Genomic DNA, 24,547 nt, shown 5'->3' with positions numbered 1-24,547 from the left:
CTTCACTAATTCACAGCAGTCAAACACAACCACCTACTGATTAATGCTTCCTGAGAGGCTTGTCCATCTAGCAGCTACCTTCCAAGTCAGTGACACCTTCTGATGAAGTCTTTGTCACAGAAGACAGTGGAGGCAAAGTCAGTGGATATATTTAAGGCAGAGATAGATTATTGATTAGAAAGGCTGTCAGAGGTTATGGGAAGAAGGCAGGAGAATGGGGTTAGGAGGGAGAGATAGATCAATCATGATTGAATGGTGGAGTAGACGTGATGGGCCGAATAGCCTAATTCTACTATCACATGACCTTGTGACCTAATGAGAGGTACCTGTGGGGATAGATGGTGGGTGGAATCCTGAGATGCCTCTGTTTCAACACAACAAACATTCATAAAGCATTCTAAAACATTTGATTGATACCTCTAGAACAAAGAGAGGGATAAAGCTGGAGTGTTTTCGAAGAAAATTCAGAGAGGATGGCCTGGGCAAGTGAAGGAAGGGCTGCCAGTGGCAGAGAGTCAAGAGAGTCAAGAGTCAATTTAATTGTCATTTGGACCCCTTGAGGTCCAAACGAAATGCTGTTTCTGCAGCCATACATTACAAACAAATAGACCCCAGACACAACATAATTTACATTTTTAAGGGAGGGTGGATGCACAACAGGCAGGAGTACAAGGGGAAGGCAGTTCAAGGGAGAGGGTCAGGGCCGCAGATAGGATGGGATAAAGCACAAAACAACTTGAAACAAGAGATAGGCACAAAAAGCTGGAGTAACTTAGCGGGACGGGCAGCATCTCTGGAGAGCAGGAATGGGCGATGTTTCGGGTTGAGACCCTTCTTCAGAGAGATCAGCTTAATCGCAAACACTGGGAGTTCAGCAGCTAACGCCAGTGGTGGGTGAGGACATGGGCAATGGACAGGCAAAGAACGGGATAGAGTCTCATTTGGTAGACAAAAATGCTGGAGAAACTCAGCGGGTGCAGGCAGCATCTATGGAGCAAAGGAAATAGGCAACGTTTCGGGTCAAAACCCTTCTTCAGAAGGATGTGAGGGTGGGGGTGGGGGGGGGGGGGGGGTGAGGGGGGGGGAGGAGGGGGGGGGGGGGGGGGGGGGGGTGAGGAGGGGCGGGGAGTGGAGCGGGAAGAGAGAGGAGGAGCCAGAAGGCTGAGGGAGAGCTGAGAAGGGGAGGAGACAGTTGGGTCTACCTGAAATTAGAGAAGTCAATGTTCATATCGCTGGGGTACAAACTGCCCAAGTGAAATATGAGGTGCTGCTCCTCCAATTTCCGGTGGTCCTCACTCTGGCCGTGGAGGAGGCCCAGGACAGAAAGATCGGATTCGGAATGGGAGGGGGAGTTGAAGTGCTGAGCCACCGGGAGATCAGGTTGGTGATTGCGAACCGAGCGGAGGTGTTCGGCGAAGCGATCGCCAAGGTCGCTTGGTCTCACCGATGTAGAGCTGACATCCAGATGCAATAGATGAGGTTAGAGGAGGTGCAGGTGAACCTCTGTCGCACCTGGAACGGCTGCTTGGGTCCTTGAATGGAGTCAAGGGGGGAGGTAAAGCAACAAGGGTAGCATTTCCTGCGGTTGCAAGGGAAAGTGCCTGGAGAGGGGGTGGTACGGGTGGGAAGGGACAAATTGACCAGGGAGTTACGGAGGGAGCGGTCTCTGCGGAAAGCAGGCAGGGGAGGAGATGGGAGTAGAGTATCATTAGCTGTTTTTCTTTCCCCAGATGCTGCCTAACGTTCTGAGTGCTGCAGCATTTTTGCTTTCATTACTGTATACAACTAGAGTGAACGAAAAGTGGAAAATGGGAGTGAAAGCTCAAAAACAAGCAAGTTCCCACTTGCAGGTGTGTTGATGCTTGGATGCGCTGTGGGTCCAGGATATCCCACTCCAAAGGGACACCCTTTACTGAGTATGGTGAGGTCATGGACAGATCAACAGAGACTAAATCTTGCAAACACTCCATCACCATAAACACATTTGGATGTGCCGGGAGTGTGGAGGGTGCCGTAACTATGTTAGCAAATCTACATTTGGCTCTAGAATGTCTCACTGGCTTTGCATAAATAATGTAAGTCACAGACTTTCTAATCAAAATCACGTACACACATGAGCGGACCAGGCACACAATGAGGGTAACCTCCGTTTCAGCCATTCCTGCCCCCACACAGCATCTGACAGGAGTCACCAACTGGAGATCAGGAGGAAACACTGGATGGTTTACTCTGTTCCCTGAAGTTAGGTTGATGGGGAGGAATATTAGGGGGGGGGGGATTGAAACTCCAGAAGTTGGCAACATGACTGAACGCTAGTAACGTGTGTCGCTGTGTTGACAATGTATCCAGGAGACCTGATAAGACAGAAGCCTCATGCAGCTCTGAGTAGGTTACACATTTAACCTACAGTGTTGGTTACAAGTTTATACCCATTCCCTGCACATTGATGATGCCAGGAGTATGAAGCAAAGGCCAGCCATCACCCACATGGGAGGGCCATGATGGATTCATGGATGTTACTGCATTAATGTCCCGAGCCTTAGACTCTTGATGTTTTACGTAATTGGATTCCAATGAAACTAATGTCTCGGTGACATCATTTACTCATAGTTCATAAAAGGTCACAAACATATACATGACCTCACCTTGTCATGGCTGCAGCCTCAGAGTTCAGCAATAAGAAATCATTAAATAGAACAGAGAATAAAATAGCCCGTATTTAGCAGCATCTCTGTGTTCAGTCACTGAGGAGAGGCTGGTGTGCATTTGCACATCTCGGTGGGTTGTTCTGTTCTAGTTCCTGTCAAAGGAGCCTGCAGCTGGCAGTGGGTGGCCCGCAAACCTCTTTGGCAGCTCTGTCTTTTCCCTGTGCCCTTGAGGCTTGCAGGAATTTCTGAAGAATTCTTGCATTGCCTGGGTTCTGTGCAAGCAAGGACCTGAACAGCTATTGTTATTCTCACGACACCTACAGCGTCATAGAATTGTACAGCATTGAGACAGGCCCTTCAGCCCAGTGTCCACGCTGATCAGTGATCACCCGTCCACATTAATCCTATTATTCAGCTCTTGGTTCACAGCCCTCAATGCCAAGGCGATTCAAGTGCCATTCACACATTTCTTAAATGCTGTCAGCAACGCTATCCATCACTCTCGCAGGTATTCAGGTACTTGCCACACTGCATTAAGAAGACATCCCTCAGATGCCTCCACATGTCTTCCCCCTTACTCAAACTCCATGTCTTCTAATTTTATGTGGAAACCCGTTTCCTGCCATGTACCCTAGTTATTCTCGTATTTTATATACCTCTAATCTGTTCTCTCTTCACCTCCTCCGCTCCAGGGAGAATAGACCCAGCCTCTCCACTCTCTCCTCGTAATTGAACTGCTCCATCCCAGGCAACATCTCCACCATCACTTCCTTCCTATGGCATGGTGACCAGAACTGTGTGCAATACTCTGGCTGAGACCACCACCGCAGCTGCCGCATGGACTGGGCAAAGTGCAAGACCACCTTTGCTCATCAAACAATGTAACAATGGCCTCCCCTTTGAATAAAGGGGAGGCCATTTAAGACTGAGGTGAGAAAAACTTTTTCACCCAGAGAGTTGTGAATTTGTGGAATTCCCTGCCATAGAGGGCAGTGGAGGCCAAATTACTGGATGGATTTAAGAGAGAGTTAGATAGAGCTCTAGGGGCTAGTGGAATCAAGGGATATGGGGAGAAGGCAGGCACGGGTTATTGATTGGGGACGATCAGCCATGATCTCAATGAATGGCGGTGCTGGCTCGAAGGGCCGAATGGCCTCCTCCTGTACCTATTTTCTATGTTTCTATAACTGTGAATCTCCAAATGCAGAAATGTCCACAGGACCTGGGCTCATAGGAAAGCATGATCAAGGTCTCCTTTTGATTACCTCTGGGTTGATTTGTTCCATATCCTGGGAACTAGTTTACTCATTGCAGAATCAAACAATCCTAGCCTATGCCGGATCTTTCAAAGAATTGTCTAATTTAGACCTTTTCCCTGACCTTTGAAGTACTGTGTTCCAGATCATAAAAACAAGTGTAACTTTATTTGTTTCCCTATTAAAAAGTAACTTTCACCCACATACCAGGAAATAGTCCTTCCACCCCAGTCGCCAAAAACACATCAAGAATGTGAATACCTTTAAGGGCCTGTCCCACTTAGGCGACTTTTTAGGCGAGTGCAGGAGACTCTGCGCTCGCCACATGGTCGCCACATGTTCGCTGGTGGTCTCTGGTGAGTCTCCTTCATGGTCGCGAGGTGTTCCCGCATTCTGGGAACTCGTCGCGGCCTTGGTATGGTCGCCGCAAATCTTTCAACATGTTGAAAAATTTTCTGCGACCAAAAATTGGTCGCCATAGAGAAAATCGATAATCCTGTGGTCGTAGGTGCAGTTATAGTGGGATCGCCATGTAGTTATGGTAGTCGAGGTAGTCGTAGGTAGTTTTAGTTCATCGCCTTTGCTGACCGGGCATTTTCATTGGCTCATTGGGGAAAAAAAACGTAAGCACAAGTTTTCAGAACCAAGGATAACCGACAGGTAATGTTAAATGCCTGCCGAACTTCACAGCTGTGTATCTCTGGCTTATTAAAAGTTGTCTGGCTTCTTAAAAATGTCTCCACTTCTTCTCCCCCCTACCCTCTTTTAAAGGACTTACCGTACACTGTGCTAGCCGTCTTAACCTTCCTGTTCATCACGGTGTGTGTCTGTATCACCTTTGCATTGTGTGAATTTCAGACAGTGCTCCCCCTGGCCCCCGCCGTGTGTGTGTGTGTGTGTGTGTGTGTGTGTGTGTGTGTGTGTGTGTGTGTGTGTGTGTGTGTGTGTGTGTGTGTGTGTGTGTGTGTGTGTGTGTGTGTGTGTGTGTGTGTGTGTGTGTGTGTGTGTGTGTGTGTGTGTGTGTGTGTGTGTGTGTGTGTGTGTGTGTGTGTGTGTGTGTGTGTGTGTGTGTGTGTGTGTGTGTGTGTGTGTGGCTGCCGCGAACATGACAGTCGCCGGCAGTCCACTGACAATTCGCCTAAGTGGGACAGGCCTTTTAACAGGAGGGCTAAATGAGACCATGAAGTGTTCTCGGCAAGTAGGATTAAGGAGAATCTTAGCGTTTAATACATCCATAGGACCACTCAAGGACAAAGGAAGGAATGTGTGCCTGGAGCCAGAGAAAGTGGGCGAGGTAATGAATGAGCACTTGGCATTAGTACTAACCCAGGAGAAGGAAAGGATGATGAGATTAAGGAGGGTTATGCCAACATTCTAGGAGGCACAAGAGACTACAGATGCTGGAATCTGTAGCCAACACAAAAAGAGAAACTGGAGGAACTCAGTAGATCAGGAAATATCTGCAGAAGGAAATGGACAGTCTATATTTCAGGTTGAGGCCCTTCACCCAGACTGTTAGTGACTTCATCTAGACTGTGGGGAAGAACCACACCGCTTGTTTCTATCTCCTACCCAAGATTCATAAGCAGGACTACCTGGTATGTCCCCCTGTGTCTGCCTGCTCTTATCTCACTGAGCTCATCTCCTCATACCTTGACAATTTCTTGTCCCCCCATAGTCCAGTTCCTTTCCACCCACATGTGGGGCACCTTGCATGCTCTCCACCATTTCAACAACTTCCAATTCTTTGGCCCGCACCGTTGCTCTCCTAGATCAAGGATCTCTTGACCTGAAACATTGACTGTCCATTTCCTTCAACAGGGTCTGGCTGACTGCTGACTTCCTACAGCTGCTCTCTTTTTTTGCTGATGATATTCTGGGGCATATTTATATCAGGAAAGAGATGCTGTTGGGTTCTTTGAAGAACATTAAGATGGATAAATCCCCAGATGGCAGAGATCTTCGTATCCTCTTTAACCCAAAGGATTGAGAATACCAAATATTCTTCCTTTGTTTAAGTGCAATTATAGGCTGGTGAGCCTTATGTTAGTGGTCTGGAAATTATTGGGGAAGATTCTTAGCGGTATGATTTACTCACATCTGCAAAAGCAGGGACTTATTAGGGACAATCAGTATGGCTTCTTTAGAATAGTCATGTCTCTAAAGCTTGATTAGGTTTTTTGAGGAGGTGACGAAGATGACTGATCAGAGTAGTCAGTGGATGTTACATATATGGTCTTTAGTAAAGCATTTGACAAGGACCCCTGTGGTAGGCTGATCCACAAGATTAAATTGCATGGGATCCTGGTAGATTAGTTTAAAAACTAATGCCATAGATGTCAGAGGGTGATGATGGAGGAGTGTTGTTTTGACTGCAAGTCTGTGACCAGTGGTGCTCTGCAGGAATCACTGTTGTATGTGATATAGAGATATATCTATAGATATATCAGTTGTACTGATATAAATGATTTGGCCAAAAATGTAGGTGAACTAATTAAGTTTGCAGTCAACACAAAAATTCATGGAGTTGTGGATAGCGAGCAAGGTTTTCAAAAGATACAAGCAGGATTTATATCAATTGGAAATGTGAGCAGAGAAATGGCAGCTTAATTCAGACAAGTGTGAGGTGTGGCACTTTGGGAGGACAAATGTAAGAGCAATGGTAAAACACTGAGGAATATCAATGTACAGAACGATCTTGGATTGAAGGTCCACAGCTCTTTGAACAAAGCAACACAAATAAGAGTTGCTATGTTCAAAGAGCTGTGGACCTTCAATCCAAGATCGATATTTGCCTTCATCACATGGGGCACTGAGTGTAACATTTGGCAAGTCATATTGCAGCTGCATTAAACTTTGGTTTGGCCACATTTTAAGTATTGTGTGTTCAGGAAAGATGTGGAGGCTTTGGAGATGGCCCAAAAGAGGTTTACCATGACGTTGTCTGCATTAGAGAGTATTAGTTATAAGGAGGGGTTGGATAAACTTGGATTGTTTTCTATGGATTGTCCAAGACTTAGGGGTGACCTAATGGTAGTATATACAAATATGAGAGGCATAGATAAGGTAAATACCACAAGTCTTGTTCCCAGGGTAGAAATGTCAAACACTAGAGGGCATAGATTTAATTTGAGGGTGGGAAAGCTTAAAGAAGGTTTACACAGACAGTGGTAGGTGCTGGAACGCGGTGCCATGCCAGGGGAGGTGGTGGAAGCAGATATGATAGCAACATGAAAGAGACAATTAGATAGGCTAATGAATAGGCACCAAATGGAGGGATACAGGTCATTTGCAGGCAGGTGGAAATCATTTAGCATCATTATTGGCACAGACATCGTGGGCCGACAGGCCTAACCCAGTGCTGTGCCGTTTTATGTTATAAATCAACCTTTAAACTACTCTGCTCCGAAGGGGCATCGTCAGCCCCTCAGGCCCTTCCTGAGATACCACCTCTGCAGTCTTTCCAAAATCTTGAGTCTGTCCTAAAGGAAGGGATCCAGAATGAGGCACATAACTGCAAGCAGGGCTAGCCCGTGACTAATGAAGCGTGACTTACTTAATTTTAAATTCAATGCCCCTATTTATAAAACCTTGGTCCCATTTACTTTCTTAACCAGTTTGTCCATTTGCCCTGTATCTGGCAACATGCACCTCAGTTTGTGCAAACCCTGTAGCTGTTATCATTGAAATGTATTTCACCCTGAATGTTCAAACATACTAAAATGTACCCGCCACACATCTGCCCATATTATGACGCTCTCCTGTAAACTGTCCAACTCAGAAATTACTGTAATGTTGCCTGAATTGTCTACAAACTCCAGTCGAGATCATTTATTTGTTGTTGTCTGCGCTACAGGGGGCAAAGGCTTCTTTCTGAAATTATGCATTGCCTTGGATAACAAAACTCAAAATGGGGCCATCAACAAAGGTTCTGGCAATACCTGTAAAATCAGTAGAAGCAGCAATGCAGCTTAATATGGAATACTGAAAGTAAAGGCAAAGATGCTCAACCTGTGCAGAATCTTGGCTAAACCACAGGGCATGAGGCAGGTTTGGCATCCTTAATATAAACAGTTAGAAGCATTGGTGAAAGTATAAAAATGTTCCACAAGGATGATACTACAACTGAGTGATTATACTGGCCTGGAAAGATTGAACAAGCTGGGAGTTTTTTTCCCTCTGGAGAAAGTCTGAGGTAGATTACACGCCTGCTGTATCACTTCCTTTGTCTTAACAGACTTGAAATTAAAGCCATCTTTCCACAATTTGTTTGATTACTTTATGATTTTCAGAACAATCAAATTACTTTCTGATTTGAGTAATTTATGTACCTGGATATCCAAATCCCACATTCATGTCTGTCATTAGGAAAAGAATTGATGAATCTTTCTTGGATCCACAACGGATGAACTCAGTCTTTGGCACGTTTAACTCTATTGCACAGCTTTCCCTGTTCACTTAATTTGTCTCAGTCTTTTGGTAGCTCTCTCTCCCCAAATGTGCCTCCTAATAGTGGTATCTTCAAACTTGGATATAAATCTCTTTATTCCTTCAACTGTCATTGATAAGTACAGTAAAATCCCAAGGCTCTACCACTAATCCATCAGGATCACCATTCTGCTTATCGGAGTGCCTTCCTGTCTCTACGATTCCTTGCCTCTTACAACCAATTCAATCACTAAGCTCGCTTCAGCTCCCACCCACAGGTGACCCGTGTCAGTCCTGGATTTTGCCATGACCACTCAAGTTCAGACTTCACATGCTTAGTTCAAATGTAGAAAAGAGAGCTGACTTTCGAAGATTCAACTGTTAAGTGCCGATCATCTTCAACAAAAGAATGCCATGGACTCCACAGGGCCAGCATGGAATTGAAGGGCCAAACTGCTTTGTTCTAAACCATAATTATGTTATGATTGTAACCACCCACTTAACCAGACCAATATTATACTACAGGGGCAGGTCAGAGATTAGAAATCCTGCAGTGAATGACTCGCCTCAAAGCTTTTCTGTTATTACTGGGCAGAAACAAATGTGATGGAATACTCTCCACTCGCCCAGGACAAAGGTACACCCATCAGGGCTCAGGAGGCTCACCAACATTCAAAACAAAGCACCCTACTAAACTGATACCGATTCAAGGGTCTCGGCCCAAAACATTACCTACTCCTTTTCGCCAGACGCTGCCTGACCTGCGGAGTTACTCCGGTATTTTGTGTCTATCTTCTTAAACGTAAATCAGTCCGTCCACTGTGCCTGCAGTGTGTACTGTCTCTCAGGCATTAAATTAAGTCAGGAAAGATCCTCTGGCAGCTTTTCCCAAACCCATGCCCTCTTTCATTTGGAAGAACAGGACAGATGTTAGCTGCCCTCTAACTAGGAAATACATAGATAATCCTTCTTCAACAACGTACCTCGGTGACTGCCAATCACCCCCCCCCCGGACACTTATTATTATTTATTCAAATCGTTGCTATGTCGCTCTTCCAGGGAGATGCTAAATGCATTTCGTTGTCTCTGTACTGTGCACTGACAATGACAATTAAAATTTAATCTGAATCTGAATCTGAATCTTCAACAATGGGTTATGAGTCCCAACCTAACAGCACTGCACCACACAGACAGCTTTGGCTGAAGGCAGCCCTCAGGGTGCGCTGTGGCATCCTTCCTCTCTTCTCCGAGATGTCTTCTCGGGATCTACATCCCAGTTTTCAGAGTTCTAAGGTGACTGAAGAGACCAATCTGGATTCCACAGACACCTCCAATGATGGGGTAGGAGATGCCTGAGGGGGTGGTGGTGTGTGTGTGTGTATGTGGGGAGGGGGGCGAGAGGGTTAGATTGCAACGTGCAATCTGCCCTCTGCTACTTTGCAGGGTTTCTACCTGCTCCTGATGCATGAACTGGAATTCAAATGGTCCTTTTCCATTTTGAGCTATCATGGGCCTGTAATCCTCAGCAGTTATTTGGGGTGCTGCATGTTTTAAAGTTTGCTTTATAATACAGACTTGAGTCTTTTTCCTTAGTTGGCCTGACATCGTCATGTCAGAACTAAGAACAGTGTGGTTACATTTTGAGAGTTGGTGTTGGGCATGAAAATGATGTGCTGGCCAGTGTAATCAGGGCCTCAAAGCTTGGATTGTGTGAGTGGGAGAGGACACTGACATTTGTTTGCTTATCCTTCCACTGCATTTGAAAGATTTTGGGGAGATTACGTTGGCATTTCCCCCAGTATCTTGAGATATCTGCAGTAGATAGTCCAGCACTCAGTAATATCACCAGGAGAGCAGGGATTACTACCAGCTGTTAGATCAGGAGTATAGTGCCAAGTTTGTGGTTTTAGGATTCCTTCAATCAACATTAAAAATATTTGCTAAATTGGATTTGTTGCACATTTGTAACAGGTAAGGTTTGGATGGGTGATGATAATGAGTGTAAGAGGCGCCTTGGAGCAAAGTTAAGTGGCCAAATGCTTCTACAGGTGAGAGCCAGCCTTCATTGTTGCCTTGAGGTTTCTCTAGCTGCAAGGTTCCAGCACCAGGCAACAGCAGCACAATATCATGAGCAAGTACAGGGAAATTCTTCAGCAGCCAAATGTTCATTGCTTGCACTGCACTGTAATGAAGGCCACATGTGGCTGATCCAGGCCGTGTGGTTCTGTAACTTCAGAATACTGTCCAGATTTGATTTCAAACTTTCTTGCAGGTGTTCTCACTCCACCTGCAACTAATTTCAAGGAGTCCTTATGGAGCAGTAGTTGAAAGTCTTTTTTGTTGGGGGGCTGGCAGGAGGGGAAAGGGGGAGGGGAGAAGGGGTTTGCTGAAAGAGTACACATTTTTCCAAGAGGCTCCTGCCCCCAGAATGTGTCTGTGTTGCAGTTTATATGTTGCTGGAGTGTGTACATAAAATATTTATTTGAGCTCTGTTTATGGCAGTGGCTTATGTGCCCCCAGTGAGGCACACTCTGAACAAATGGACAATAAACACCTTGCAAGACCATGGAGTTTACACAGTGACTAGATGTGCCAGAGGCAACAATTCTGCTGCACCTCCACATTGCGGTACCCAGACTGGAGGCTAAGAATGGGGCCATGTAACAGGGCAGTCCATTCCACACAACACTCTATGTGGTTCTCACTGCCCTCTCCACTGGCAGTTGTTACTCCCACGCTGTTAATAAACCTGATATGAAAGGCATCCTGTGGATGTTAAAAACATCTACGGGAGTTAATCAGTGTTGATGGCGGCAAATAATGGTGTGGGTTTAATTTGCTCCTCAGTCTAAGTTATGGCTGCAGTCCCTGTGCTGATAACCCATTTGAGAATCCCTTCAATCCAGAGGCACATATGGTTCCTTATGCTGGTGCGAAGCAATGCTTTCTGCTCTACAGCAGTCACCGCACTTCACCGGCTGTGCTGCATTTTGGAGTATTTTGAAAGAGACGAGAAGGATGCTGTACAAATTGGAGTCTTTCTTTCTTCCAATTCTGTGCAATGAAGGTATACCAGTTGTAGTAGTGTAGCTGGTAGAGCTGTTGCTTCGCCGCTCTAGAGACAAGGGTTTGATTCTGACCCCAGGTGCTGACTGTGTGGGGTTTGCACATTCTCCATGTGACCACCTGGGTTTTATCTGGGTGCTCCAGTTTCCTCCCACTTGCGGATTTATAGGTTAATTGGCAGCTGTAAATTGCCCCTAATGTGTAAGGAGTGAACGTGAAAGTGGGATAACATAGAAGGAGTCTACAGGTAATCGATGTTCAACGTGGACACACTGGGCCAAAGGGCTGTATGCTGCATCTCAACTAAACTCAACTAAATTATGGACTGAAGTACTGCCTTCTACTTGATCAAATAATTCTTGATGGAGCATAGATGGCGTGGTGGCGCAGTGGTAGAGTTGCTGCCTTACAGCGCCAGAGATCCGGGTTTGATCCTGACTACGGGTGCTGTCTGTACAGAGTTTGTACGTTCTCCCCGTGAACTGCATGGGTTTTCTCGGTTTCCTCCTACACCTCAAAGACCGGTTTGTAGGCTAATTGACTTGGTATAAATGTGAATTGTTCCTAGTGTGTCTAGGTGTTTGGCTCTTAGGGCTAAAGGAATCAAGGGATATGGGGAAAAAGCAGGAACAGGGTACTGATTTTAGACGATCAACCATGACCATGTTGAATGCGGTGCTGGTTCGAAGGGCCAAATGGCCTATTCCTGCACCAATCTTTCTATGTTTCTGTTTTCTATGATAGTGTTAGTGTGCGGGGATTGCTGGTCAGCACAGACTCGGTGGGCCGAAGGGCCTGTTTCCACGCTGTATGTCTATACTAGTCTATCAGATTCCAAATTTCCCATAAACATGTTCACCGTCCAAGTTTTGTGTTTTTAGTGCAGTGGCCTGCTAGGAACTGGAGTCATAGAGGTGAGACCAGCTTGGGGCTCTAGGTTCCCGTCTCAAAACACAGCTGCTTTTGTAGACACAGGGGACTGTAGATGCTGGTTTACAAAAAAAATACATAAAGTGCTGGAGTAACTTAGCGGGTCAGGCAGCATTTCTGGAGAACCTGGATAGGTGACGTTTTGGGTTGGGATTCTTCTTCAGACCCACGATGTTGGAGACAATTCCACGCTGGCGTAATTCAAATAATTCTAGAATAAAAAAGCTAGTATCTCGTTTGAGGTCCTTATTGATCACCGAGTAGGGCTGTCATTCACCTACAGTGCATTCAGAAAGTATTCAGACCCTTTCACTTTCTCCACATTTTGTTACCTTACAGCCTTATTTTAAAATTGATTAAATTCTTTTTTTTTTTTAATCATAACCCTAAATGCAATACCCCAGAATAAAAAAGCAAAAACAGGTGTTTAGAAATTTTTGCAAAGTAATTAAAAATAAATAACTGAAATATCACATTTACATAAGTATTCATACCCTTTACTCAGTACTTTGTTGAGGCACCTTTGGCAGCGATTACAGCCTCAAGTCTTCTTCAGGCCAAAAAGTTCAATCTTGGTTTCATCAGACCAGAGAATCTTGTTTCTCATGGTCTGAGAGTCCTTTAGGTGCCTTTTGGCAAACTCCAAGTGGGCTGTCATGTGCCTTTTACCGAGGAGTGGCTTCCGTCTGGCCACTCTACCATAAAAGCCTGATTGGCGGAGTGCTGCAGATATGGTTGTCCTTCTGGAAGGTTCTCCCATCTCCACAGAGGAGATGGGAGAATCTGGAGCTCTGTCAGAGTGACCATTGAGTCCTTGGTCACCTCCCTGACCAAGGCTCTTCTCCTCCGATTGCTCAGTTTGGCCGGGCGGCCAGCTCTATGACGAGTCCTGGTGATTCCAAAGTTCTTCCATTTAAGAATGACGGAGGCCACTGTGCTCTTCGGGACCTGCAATGCTGCAGAAATTGTTTTATACCCTTCCCCAGATCTGTGTCTCGACACAATCCTGTCGGATGTCTACGGACAATTCCTTCGTCTTCATGGCTTGGTTTTTGCTCTGACATGCACTGTCAACTGTGGGACCTTATATAGACAGGAATGTGCCTTTCCAAATCATGTCCAATCAATTTAACTTACCGTTGGTGGACTCCAATCAAGTTGTAGAAACATCTCAAGGATAATCAATGGAAACAGGATTAACCCAAGCTGAATTTTGAGTGTCATTGCAAAGGGTCTGAATACTTATGTAAATGTGATATTTCAGTTATTTATTTTTAATTACTTTGCAAACATTTCTAAACACCCGTTCTCGCTTCTTCATTCTCGGGTATTGTGTATAGATTGATGATAAAAAAAAAAGAATTTAATCCATTTTAAAATGGCTGTAATGTAACTAAATGTGGAAAAAGCGAAGGGGTCTGAATACTTTCTGAATGCACTGTATATGTGACTCCAGACCCTCAACAAAGTTGTTGACTGTAACCTGCCCTCTACAGGCTACTCAGTTCAGGGTCTATGAGGAACGGTCAGTAAAGCTGGCCCAGCCAGTGCTGTGTGCTTCCTGCAGAGAAATCCCTGTGTGCAAATTGGCTCATGGTTTCCTTACACAACACCCATAAGTGGCCCAGAAATACTCAGAAAGGACACAACAGTGGACAAGTGACTTGAGTTTCGATTGGTTTATGCCGTCTGATACCTGGTTTGGAGCTTCCTCCAGTGCAGAGGCAGACTTTGCCTATGCTCTCTGTAGTTTAAAAAATGAGATGTCAGCTAATTGAAATCTAAAATAATTTAGTGAGGATTGACAGGATAGATGTAGGGATGATGCTTCTCTGTGCTGGGTGTCTCAAACAATTTGACTCACTCTCATATTAAGGGGATGACCACTCAGCGCAGAGTTGAGAAGGCTCAGGGTCAAGCACCTTTCTGCTGCGGGACAAGATTTTGAGAGTTTAGCCCTTGGTTGCGTTTTTGAGACAACTTTGTCACTTGTATGACCCAAAACATTGTCTGTCCATCCATCCACAGATTGTGCCTGACTCACTGAGTTCCGTCAACACTTTGTGTTTGTTTTGATTCACTCACCGCTTGCTGAGAGCTGGTGAATCTGCACTGGCTGCAACAGGAGGTCAGCCAGGGGCATTCTTCTTATCGCTCTGTGGTATTCCTTGCTTGATAGTACTTCCACTGTTTGAAGCGATTGGAAGCCAAGGCTGAGCTTCCTTGCATCGAACCAAACAGTGCAAGTACTATCAAGCATTAGTGAGGGTGAGACTCTGAAGAGATTTGAAGTCAATGCTGAGATTTCCTGCATCAAACCAGAGTCTCAGTCTCACTGATTCCAATTTCTTGCCCCACAACCCCGTGGATGATTATTCCTCCTGGTCTCTTGATCTCCTTGAACTTAAGTGTTCTTTCATTGCCTGCATGCCTTCTGTTTTTGAGGCTAAATTGTGGGATTTCCATCCCATCCCCCTACCCACCTTGGTTACATACCTGCTTCTCCTCTAAACCCATCACTTGGGCCGAGCTTTTGGTGGTCTGTTCTGTGGCTCATTGTCAGACTACTAGAACATGTCCTGGAAAGTAATGCTATGTTTAAGAAAGCATTTCATACCAATTATTCCACTGTTTGCTCCAGTCCTACCAGATCAATTACTCCTAGTGACACAAGGCACTACAAATCTTGGCATCTGGAAGAAAAAATAAACTGCTGAAGGAACATAGCGGGTCGGACAACATCTGTGGAGGCAGAGGGATGGCTGACTTTTTTGATTGAGACCTTGCATCTAGACTGAGAGTGTACATGGAAGACAGCCAGTCACCCCTGTATACTATCTTCCCTCTCTACTCTCTGTCCTGTTACAGGTTTTCAAGCTGAAATGTATATCATCCCTTTGCCTTCACAGATAGTGCCTAAATCGCTGAGCACCTCCAGTGGTTTGTTTCTTACAATCACTCCCTTGTACCTTGTACTTCAGCATTGGTCTCAAACATCTTAATGTGCCTTGGTAATGACCCCAGCATCCACCAGCTTCAAGGCAAGAGACCAGATTTTAATATCCTTTGAATTAGTGCTTCCATTTTATTCCCAAATGGCCTGGCCACAATTTTAGGATTGTACCTCTTGGCTTAGATTCTCCCATCGGAGGGAAGTGTTTCCCGAGTCTGCCTATGAAAGTGTATGTTGTTTAAAGAACACTGACAGATGAAAGTGGGCTTTGAATAACTGAACGTCCAGAGTGATTTTCCTTTGAAGAATGAAATTAGGACAATTGCTTTTCAAAGTCTCTCTGAAGCTGTTTTTACAAAACCCGTTCATACCTGCTGCAGGCTGGGACATAGTTGCAGAACAGGATTAAGCAATTCATCAAACCCCTAGCACTGCCACCTCCCAGATCTTGATGAACAGAAATTCATAAAGTGACAAAAAACACAACTTTTTTTTTAAAGTAAGGTAATTTATCTTGTGCCTAGAGGGCAAAATTTCTGGATCACATTGCTCTAGACTTGATCATGCAGGCTCCGAGGGCATCAGAGGGGGAAAAAATACTCGGATAGAGCCAGTACCAACAAGGAAACTCTGAAACTACTCACACAAAAAGGCAGCTGTGTAGATATGAATAAGAGCTTCAGATTTCATGACATATTGAACAGCCTGTCTGCTCCTTCCCATGCAACCAAAAAATTGACAATATTTATCACAGAAGACATGACTTGAAGCCTGAAACCTTCAGTGCTCAGACTATTCCTGAAGGGATATAGAGCGAGCTTAGCAAAGCATCAAACCCTTATGGATTCAGCCTCAAGCCCGACTGTGTGGCCTTGCATGGTTACAGGAACTGGATATGCCACCTTTTAGATGTTGTAGCTGACCACACCGTACAAGAGACTTGGAGACAAACTAATTTTGTTCACCCTGGGCAAATATGCTTGACTGAATAAGCCATTTGACTGTGTAAGAGCTTGTGTAAAGCAATGAGAGGTTACAGGACATTAGGGGACTGGTTTGGTCTTCATGATAATCCAGAAACCTGGTCACAAAAGACCATACTTCATGAATTCAATTTTAAATGCACTGTGGAATATGAGTTGCTGAAGTCAGGATCTTTTGTACAGCACTATATAAGGCAAACTGTGGACAGAAACACATAAATAAAGCAACAGATCTGTAGATCCATTTTTGATTGTATTTGGAGAGGTGGGAATGTTCTCCAGGTCACAGGCTTTCTTTGAAGAGCACCAATGGTATATTTTACACCCACCAGAACAAGCAGTACATGAAGCTGGATCGATGCCTCTATCTTATGGTCATACATTGTTCTCTCAGTGATGCACTGAAGCTTTGGCTTCCCTGAAATGCTCAACTCCTTGAGTGGGTCAAGTTGGTGTGGAACACCAGGCTACAAGTTGGTGACAAGAGAGAAGGTGGGGGGGGGGGGGGGGAGGGGAGGGTTGTGTCAGTTACCTGTTGTCCTGTTGTGTCTTCGCTCCTGAATGCAATTGACTCCAGCTCGTTACCTCTGCTGGTTAGAGCCCTCAGGCACGAGTCCCGAGATTCAAACCTTTGTTCCAGGAAGTCAATGGCTTTCTTGGCTCTCTCTTGCACCAATTTGGCATGGTTTGCACCGTGGTAGTCTGTGTCTTGGCCTTTAGCCAGACCATCCAACTCATTAATCACTGAAACATTAAACAGCACAGATAGTCTGTCAATTCTACATCCAGTATTTGAAAGGGCAGGAAATAATCCAAAATTTCACTATATTAACATTTCTAGTGTGAGACTACACAGACACAGTGAAATCTTCCCAGAATATATATAGTTATAAACTACCCGACACAAGTGTATGCAGAAGTGTAGTACCCAGTGAAGTGACCCTGCTGAATTCACCCAAGTATTTCTGAACTTCAGCCACAGGACTGCAGCAAGATGTTGCTTGGGTACGGAAGCTCTTGCTGATCCTGTCAGCCTAGCCCGTTGAATGAATTAATCATTGCAATGCCAAACCCACTGAGGTTCAAAAAAACAATCTGCCAGTGAATCCGTGAGTGAAGGAGCAAAGCACTACCCGTTGACAGATGAGACACTATCAGAACTTTCAAAGGTCCTACACCAGACCACAACACATTCACTTTCTTTCAGATTCTGAATTGACTGCTATGTTTTTGAATCATTTTACTGCAACTCCCGGAGTCAGTGCAACACAAGTGGATTATCAGGACTCAAGGTTAACCAGCACCAACTGCGAGTCAAAGACGACAGAGAGTTTGCCCATCCAGTCTGCAGTCAATCCACATACTCTTGTCAGGCATCTCGTTGCTTATATCATTCCCACATCATCATGGTGAAAACCTGAGTGAAATTGATTTCAAAGCAGAAAGTGGAGCAACATCTGAAAGGCACCAATACAAAAAAGTGGCATCGTTGTGTCTTCTTGAGAAGAACCACGACCCCAAGTGGTCAGGCCCAACACACTATTTACTTCATGCAGGAAATCCCTCTGTAACAATAAAATGCTGACAAAATATGTTTGCTGTGAAGCCCCACCTAGACTAGAGACCCCAGGCAACCAACACGACGGCCACAGTTCCCGCCGGATATGGAAAAACAACAGCCACACGTAATAGTGCGTCAATAAAAACTGTGCTATAGATAAGGGGCAATGCATCATGCACACCACTATTACTTGTGATACTTCCTCCAAAATGGCTATTACCTGGAATTATAGCGTGGTCTGCAGAAACAAAACTAGAACTGACACCTACCAAAAGAGGACTTTCACAGCTTGCAAAAGTTAGCTTATAGAAATTCCCAGCTTTTCTCCTGGAATCCTTATTTCCACGATATTCTGGGAATGTTCCAACTGATGCCAATCATCCTCTTTTGCAATCCAAAGTATTTACCCACTTCCCAACACACCTACACAGTTGGTCATCAAAAATATAATTATATTAAAAGACTGCAATTAGACAGGCAGAGGCAGCATGTGATGTTGCTACTGGCACTGATTGCTGTGGCACCCCACTTGTTACAAATCGCCAAACTAAAAATAACCCAATTATCTTTAATTTCCGTTTTAGTGCTCTCTCTAGGCTGAAATATTCCCTCAATACTTCCCTCAAGCCCTCATCTGTGCTGTCACTTTCTACTTGCACATTATTTGGAAATCAACATACTTAACATCAACTTATTTCTATCTATCCTGCGAGTTCTTCAAATAATTTGATACATTTGTAAAACAATTTCACTTTCATAAAACCTTGTTTACTTTGCCTAATCTTATTATAATCTTCCAAGTGTCTAATTATCACTTCCAGCAGTTCCCTCCAAAGCAGGATAACATGCTTGTGGTTTCTTGTTTTCTTACTCCCTCCCTGCCTAAACAGTGGTGTAGCATTTGTGTTCTCCAATTTGACCTTCCCGAATATAGCGGATATTTGATGTTCACAGCCAATGCATCTACTGTCTTTGTAACCATCCCTTAAGAACCCAAGGACAGTTTGGTCCAATGGACTTTTCAACTATATTTTTCCTATAACAATAACAAGCCTTTTAAGTTGCTCCTCTTCTTTTATATTTAAAAAAAAAGGAATGAAGTGTAACATATCCCAGGTTGTCAATGATATAAAGCTAGGTTGTAATGGGGGGCCTGGCGAAGATGTGGAGATGCTTCGTAGCGGTAGAGGCAGATTAAATGTAAGGGTCGGACATGACCGATGGGATATAATGTGGAAAATATCGCACAGCCAGAGAAGGAGCTGGAGGAAAAAATATTAACAAAATGTAAGTAGCATATGGATTAAGGCATGGAACGCTACGGACCAGAGTCATACAGCGCAGAAACAGGCCCTTCAGCCCAACTCGGGGCCCATCAAAGCTAGTTCCATTTGCCTGTGTTTAACATGTATACCCCTAAACCCTTCCTAACCATGGATGAGCCATCATCTTATTAAACGACAGAACAAATTTGAGGGGCTGAATAGCCTCTTCCTAGTCCTGTGCCAGGAACTGCAGACTTCTGTTCTTTGGATGATTGGAAGAGCTCAGATCATCTTGAGTTGAGGTGATTGAGAGAATAGTTAATGTTTGAGTTTAAAATTATAACAGGTTTTGAGCATCTTTCACCAATTTACTGGGTGGTGGGCAAGGCTCAAGGCCCTAAATATAGAACATTTTCTGTCAACTCCCATCTTTTCTCTAGTTCTTCCCTCATGTTTCCAATCCTCTGCCAGTGGAGGTGATTTCTCCCAACGTACTTTCTCAAAACCCGTTATAATTAAAAATAAAAACATTACATATGCTGCCGGACTGGGTAATGGGATTGGTATGGGTGAAGATTAGTATGGATAAGGTGGGCCGAGGAGCCTGTTTCTGTGCTGTATGTCTCGATTGATCCTCGCTGAATAACGTATCGTATAATATTAATGGATATTCAGGATGGCAAACAAAGTGACTGCAGCTTGGATCAGTACACTCCTCGAGGGAACAATTTAACTCTCCAGATTCTGTGATATCATATAATTTGAACATTAATTGTCGATGTACCATGAGGGAAAATGTTTAAAACACTCCCATCAATTTAATTTGGGTTTGTACTGAAGTGAGGCAGACGGGGAGGCAGGCACCTGTTGCAGTGCCTTGATTGAATCCATTTAGCTGTCTGCACTAATCTGAAACAGGTGAACAATTTGTTAAAAGTATGATCTGAAGATTTAGGGCAAGGGCAGTACTTTACAAAAATGGCACATTGTTTGCAGGGAATTAGACTGGCCTTTGTCAATGTCAGATTAGAGCCAGATCAAAATGGAACACTAAACAGGTATTCTGTCACACTTTGAAGTACTCTTTATTGGTCAAAGTCCAGCAGCCTCATTGAGCGGACACCACATGTTCACTTAGGTTCTCCAAGGCACTTTGATAACCGACCAAGAATCAGACATAAAATAAGAATCAGATTCCATCTTCAGGGGTGTCCCTGAAAGTAGAAAGAGAGTTTAAAATATATAGTATTCTTGGATTTTAATTCAAAAGAAAAACAGTTCAGCTGTTGAGGAGTAATCACCTAGTCCTCTCTTGAAATAAAACCAGCTAAAATAATAACTCGATAAAGAGAGAAAACTGGAACAGCAACTCTCAGAAATACTGGCAGTTTTCTGAAAGGACTGGTGGAAGTACTGGGGTCGGTTACTTGAAGGAGGGTGGGTGGGATTAAGATGAAGCATTTATTCCTTCCAGTCAGCTTTTCCAAAAACAAATACCAACCTGATATAGAATACATTAAACACTTCTCCTGGGACTTAAATTTTCAATTTTTGTGGCTTGCACATATCACAGTTAGTGCAATATCCAATGGAATCACACAGAGATAGCCCACAGGAGCCTTAAGCGATTAAGGAAAACACTGACCGTTCGAGCAAATGTACCACTGCAATATACAGCCTACCGCTAAATATGGTTTTACAAGTGAAAGGATCGAGAATTAGTTAAAACTGACTTGACAGGTAGTTATTCAAATTGCTGTAAATTAGAAAGTGATGTTCCAGGGAGATTATTTTCGCAGTCCAAGTGAATGATTTAGACTTGAAAGCTAGATAATCAATTTTGCAACCCATGGTTGGGAATTTGAGCAAGAGGCAGGTGATGAAGCCAACATTGAGGAAGAATGCAGCACACGAGAAGAGGTTTAAACTCACTTTTAGGAAATTGAACCGCACAGTATTGATTATGTTGATGGATTTTGACAGGAAATTCGTGAAAAGAAAAACCCATGGTACAGCAAACGGATCAATAAAATCATTACTGCAGGTCAGCTGGTGGACTGAAATATGGACAAGGTATTGGGATATCGAACATGAAATTCAAATGGACTGAAATTATGATAAGTATATCAATATTTCACCTGGTCAGGTAACAATGCACAGTACTGGTCTTCTGATTAAAAAAAAGGTGAGAGATACACAGGAAAAAGACAAGACACGTTTGAGAGGATTTTATCAAAGTGTGACTAGAGGTTTCAGGGAAGACCAAGCAGTGGGGATTTTTCCGGCTGAAGAGATGAATGACAAGCAACCTGATAGAGATCTTCTAACAGGGCAGACGTGGGGGACGGCAGAGAAACCACAACTGCAGGACATAAACACAGAATCCAATAGGGAAGTAATGGAGCTTGGTTCAACTTAGAGGATTTCAAAAGGAACAGGTCCACCAGGGAGAGAAGGAAGTTGGAACAGAAAAACCTTTGAAAGTCAGAGATGAGGCAACTCTTGGAATGTAAAAACACCTGCACGGTTGAGATGAACTGTTCCTGTATTTTGTGAGTGCAAGGAAATTCTATGAAATAAAATTTGAGAGCCTCCTGAATTTTCAATCAGGCATTCTGCTATCCTTTAGGGAATTCCTTTTATTATAACATCTTATCTTACTTTCAACTAATTCAAGATTTGCTTCCACTATGAATTGTCTCCTTTAATCATGAAAAGGAAGCTGTTAATAAGCATCCATGCTGGTTTCCATTAATTCTACAACTCATGAGACAGGTGCCCGTACTGTACATAGAACTGTAGACATAAAATTAGTAACTCAGCGGGACAGGCAGCATCTCTGGATAGAAGGAATGGGTGACGTTTCGGGTCGAGGCCCTTCTTCAGACTGAAACGTTGCCCATTTCTATCCAGAGATGCCGTCTGTCCCGCTGAGTTACTCTCGCATTTTGTGTATATCTTCGGTGTATACCAGCATCTGCAGTTCTTTCCTACACAGGGAACTACACTGGGATAGGGAGCACTTAAACTGGCTGGAAATAGCGTCCAAATAGAAATGATAAATAGGGTGGATAGAGGGGCTTCACACAAATGAAAAAAAGGCACAAATAATTCTTTCCCAAATGAAAAGGAAAAGAGCAAAAATAAAAACTGCAATAGGTAGTAAAGATGAAGGGAAATCAATAGAGGTAAATTAAATCATCAAAAAAAGTGAAATACAGCAGTGCATGCTAGCATATGGGTCTGACTATTTGTTCTCCACACACACGTATGACATACTGGGAACAAGCTGACTGAACTGTTGTTACAAATTCAGTTTAGTGGTATGTTATGGTAGTTATTACTGAGGCATACTGAAACCTTATAATAAATGCTGAGGATGCTCAAGAGGTCAAGCAGTATCAATGGAGAGACAGTAACAGAGTTAAAATTCCAGATCAATGACTTTCATCACAACAGGCTAAGAAATCAACAATGTCTGACGTTTTAGAGAGGGATGGGTTGGAGAGAACAATGGAAATGTTTGCAACAGAGTGAGGCGTGCACATCTGCTGTCGTTGACATCCATAAAATGACAATGAATGTTTGTTAATTGTATCTGCTGATCCAAAGCTGTGTGAACAGAGAAGATGAACAACGACTGAAGAGGAATAAAAAATATACAAGGCGGAACTGTGAGATGCAGAACACAGGCACCTGCACTATTCTGCATCTCTCAATGTGGTCTCCTTTACTTTGGAAAAACCAAACGCAGCCCACTTTGCAGAACATCTTTGTTCAGACCACAAGGGTGACCCATAAGTTCCAGTTGCCTCTTGCATTAATTGTCTATCTTTTTCTTACCTCTCTATCTTTGGCCACAAAAATTACAGGCCCTCAAACCCGGAATCAACCAAAATCATCCCATTCATCTGGTGCAGATTTACCAGGCCCTTTCATTTCAATTGCAAGGAAACACCGTGGATGCAAGGGTAAGGACAAAGTAAATCTTTCTTAACATGAGTGGATTTTAATGTATTTAATTGTCCTTAATTGTTTCCTAGTGTTTTAAAATGTCTTAAAAGGTAGCCAGTATTACAAAAGACCCACATCACCCTGGCCACAATCTCATTTTGCTCCTACCATCGGGAAAAAGGTATAGGAACCTGAAAACCATCACCGCCAGATTCAAGAAGAGCTTGTTGACAAACATCAGGTTCTTGAACATTACACAACACTAACCTACACTATAAATTATGCTCTGTCTGGCTATGGGGTTTTTGGGGTGATTAATTTAATTTTTTGTACGTTATCTATGTGTATTGTGTTTACGGGCCTGCAATGTGGCACCAAATAAGAATTTCATTGTTCCATTGTTGGTACGTTGGTACGTTGTAGGAGCAAAGAGGTCCTTCTGCAGTTGTACAGAGCCCTAGTGAGACCACACCTGGAGTATTGTGTGCAGTTTTGCTCACCTAATTTGAGGAAGGACATTCTTGCTATTGAGGGAGTGCAGCGCAGGTTTACAAGGTTAATTCCAGGGATGGCGGGACTGTCATATGTTGAGAGAATGGAGCAACTGGGCTTGTACACTCTGGAGTTTAGAAGGATGAGAGGGAATCTTATTGAAACATATAAGATCGTTAAGGGCTTGGACATGCTAGAGGCAGGAAACATGTTCCCAATGTTGGGGAGTCCAGAACCAGGGGCCACAGTTTAAGAATAAGGAGTAAGCCATTTAGAACAGAGACAAGGAAACACTTTTTCTCACAGAGAGTGGTGAGTCTGTGGAATTCTCTGCCTCAGAGGGCAGTGGAGGCAGGTTCTCTGGATGCTTTCAAGAGAGAGCTAGATAGAGCTTTTAAAAATAGTGGTTAGGGGATATGGGGAGAAGGCAGGAACTGGGGATGGGGATGATCAGCCATGATCACATTGAATGGCGGTGCTGGCTCGAAGGGCCAAATGGCCTACTCCTGCACCTATTGTCTATTGTCTACGTATGATAATTAAACACTCTTGACAAATATAAGTATGATATTATCCAGCATTTTGCCTCCACTAGCTAGGACTTTATTGTGGAACTAAATTGGTTAAACATGCACTGCATTAAGGCCATGTTCCGACTCATACACTTTCAGTATTGAGTCGATGGAGCTACCAGCACTGCTCTCCTAAGCTTCACCGACGTAAAATTCAAACACGGAAAAACCAGTTAGTAAGAAATACAAGAGTAAATAAGGCTGATGGATCATAGTTTGGACATCCAGGATTAAGTGAAAATTTCTCTCTAGTGTATCGGTTCCTAAACAATAAATCAGACAAGCAACAACCATGCTTTGAAGCTTTCACACGGTTCCTGTATTGGGTTTCATGCTTTTGCTGAAGGAAGTTCATAGTTTAAAAATGGCTTGTCCCTGAAAACAATTAATGAATCAAGATAGATTTCTGATACTATTGAGCATTTTAAAGACAAACTGA

At 43.7% G+C, this 24,547-nt stretch overlaps 1 protein-coding gene across 1 annotated transcript in view; it reads right to left on the bottom strand.

Annotated features, from left to right (window-relative positions):
• smg6 (SMG6 nonsense mediated mRNA decay factor) overlaps window positions 1-24,547 on the bottom strand; it is a 299,932-nt gene that overhangs the window by 4,432 nt on the left and 270,953 nt on the right. Inside the window, exon 17 of the mRNA XM_055657778.1 lies at window positions 16,797-17,008. Within this exon, the coding sequence (XP_055513753.1) occupies window positions 16,797-17,008 (212 nt within the window). The remainder of the gene's footprint in view (window positions 1-16,796; window positions 17,009-24,547) is intronic.

Source organism: Leucoraja erinacea, chromosome 28 (genome assembly GCF_028641065.1).
Source record: "Leucoraja erinacea ecotype New England chromosome 28, Leri_hhj_1, whole genome shotgun sequence".
Taxonomy (NCBI): Eukaryota; Metazoa; Chordata; class Chondrichthyes; order Rajiformes; family Rajidae; genus Leucoraja; species Leucoraja erinaceus.
The sequence above is the reverse complement of the archived record's forward strand: the minus strand, read 5'-3'. Positions and strand labels throughout refer to the sequence as shown.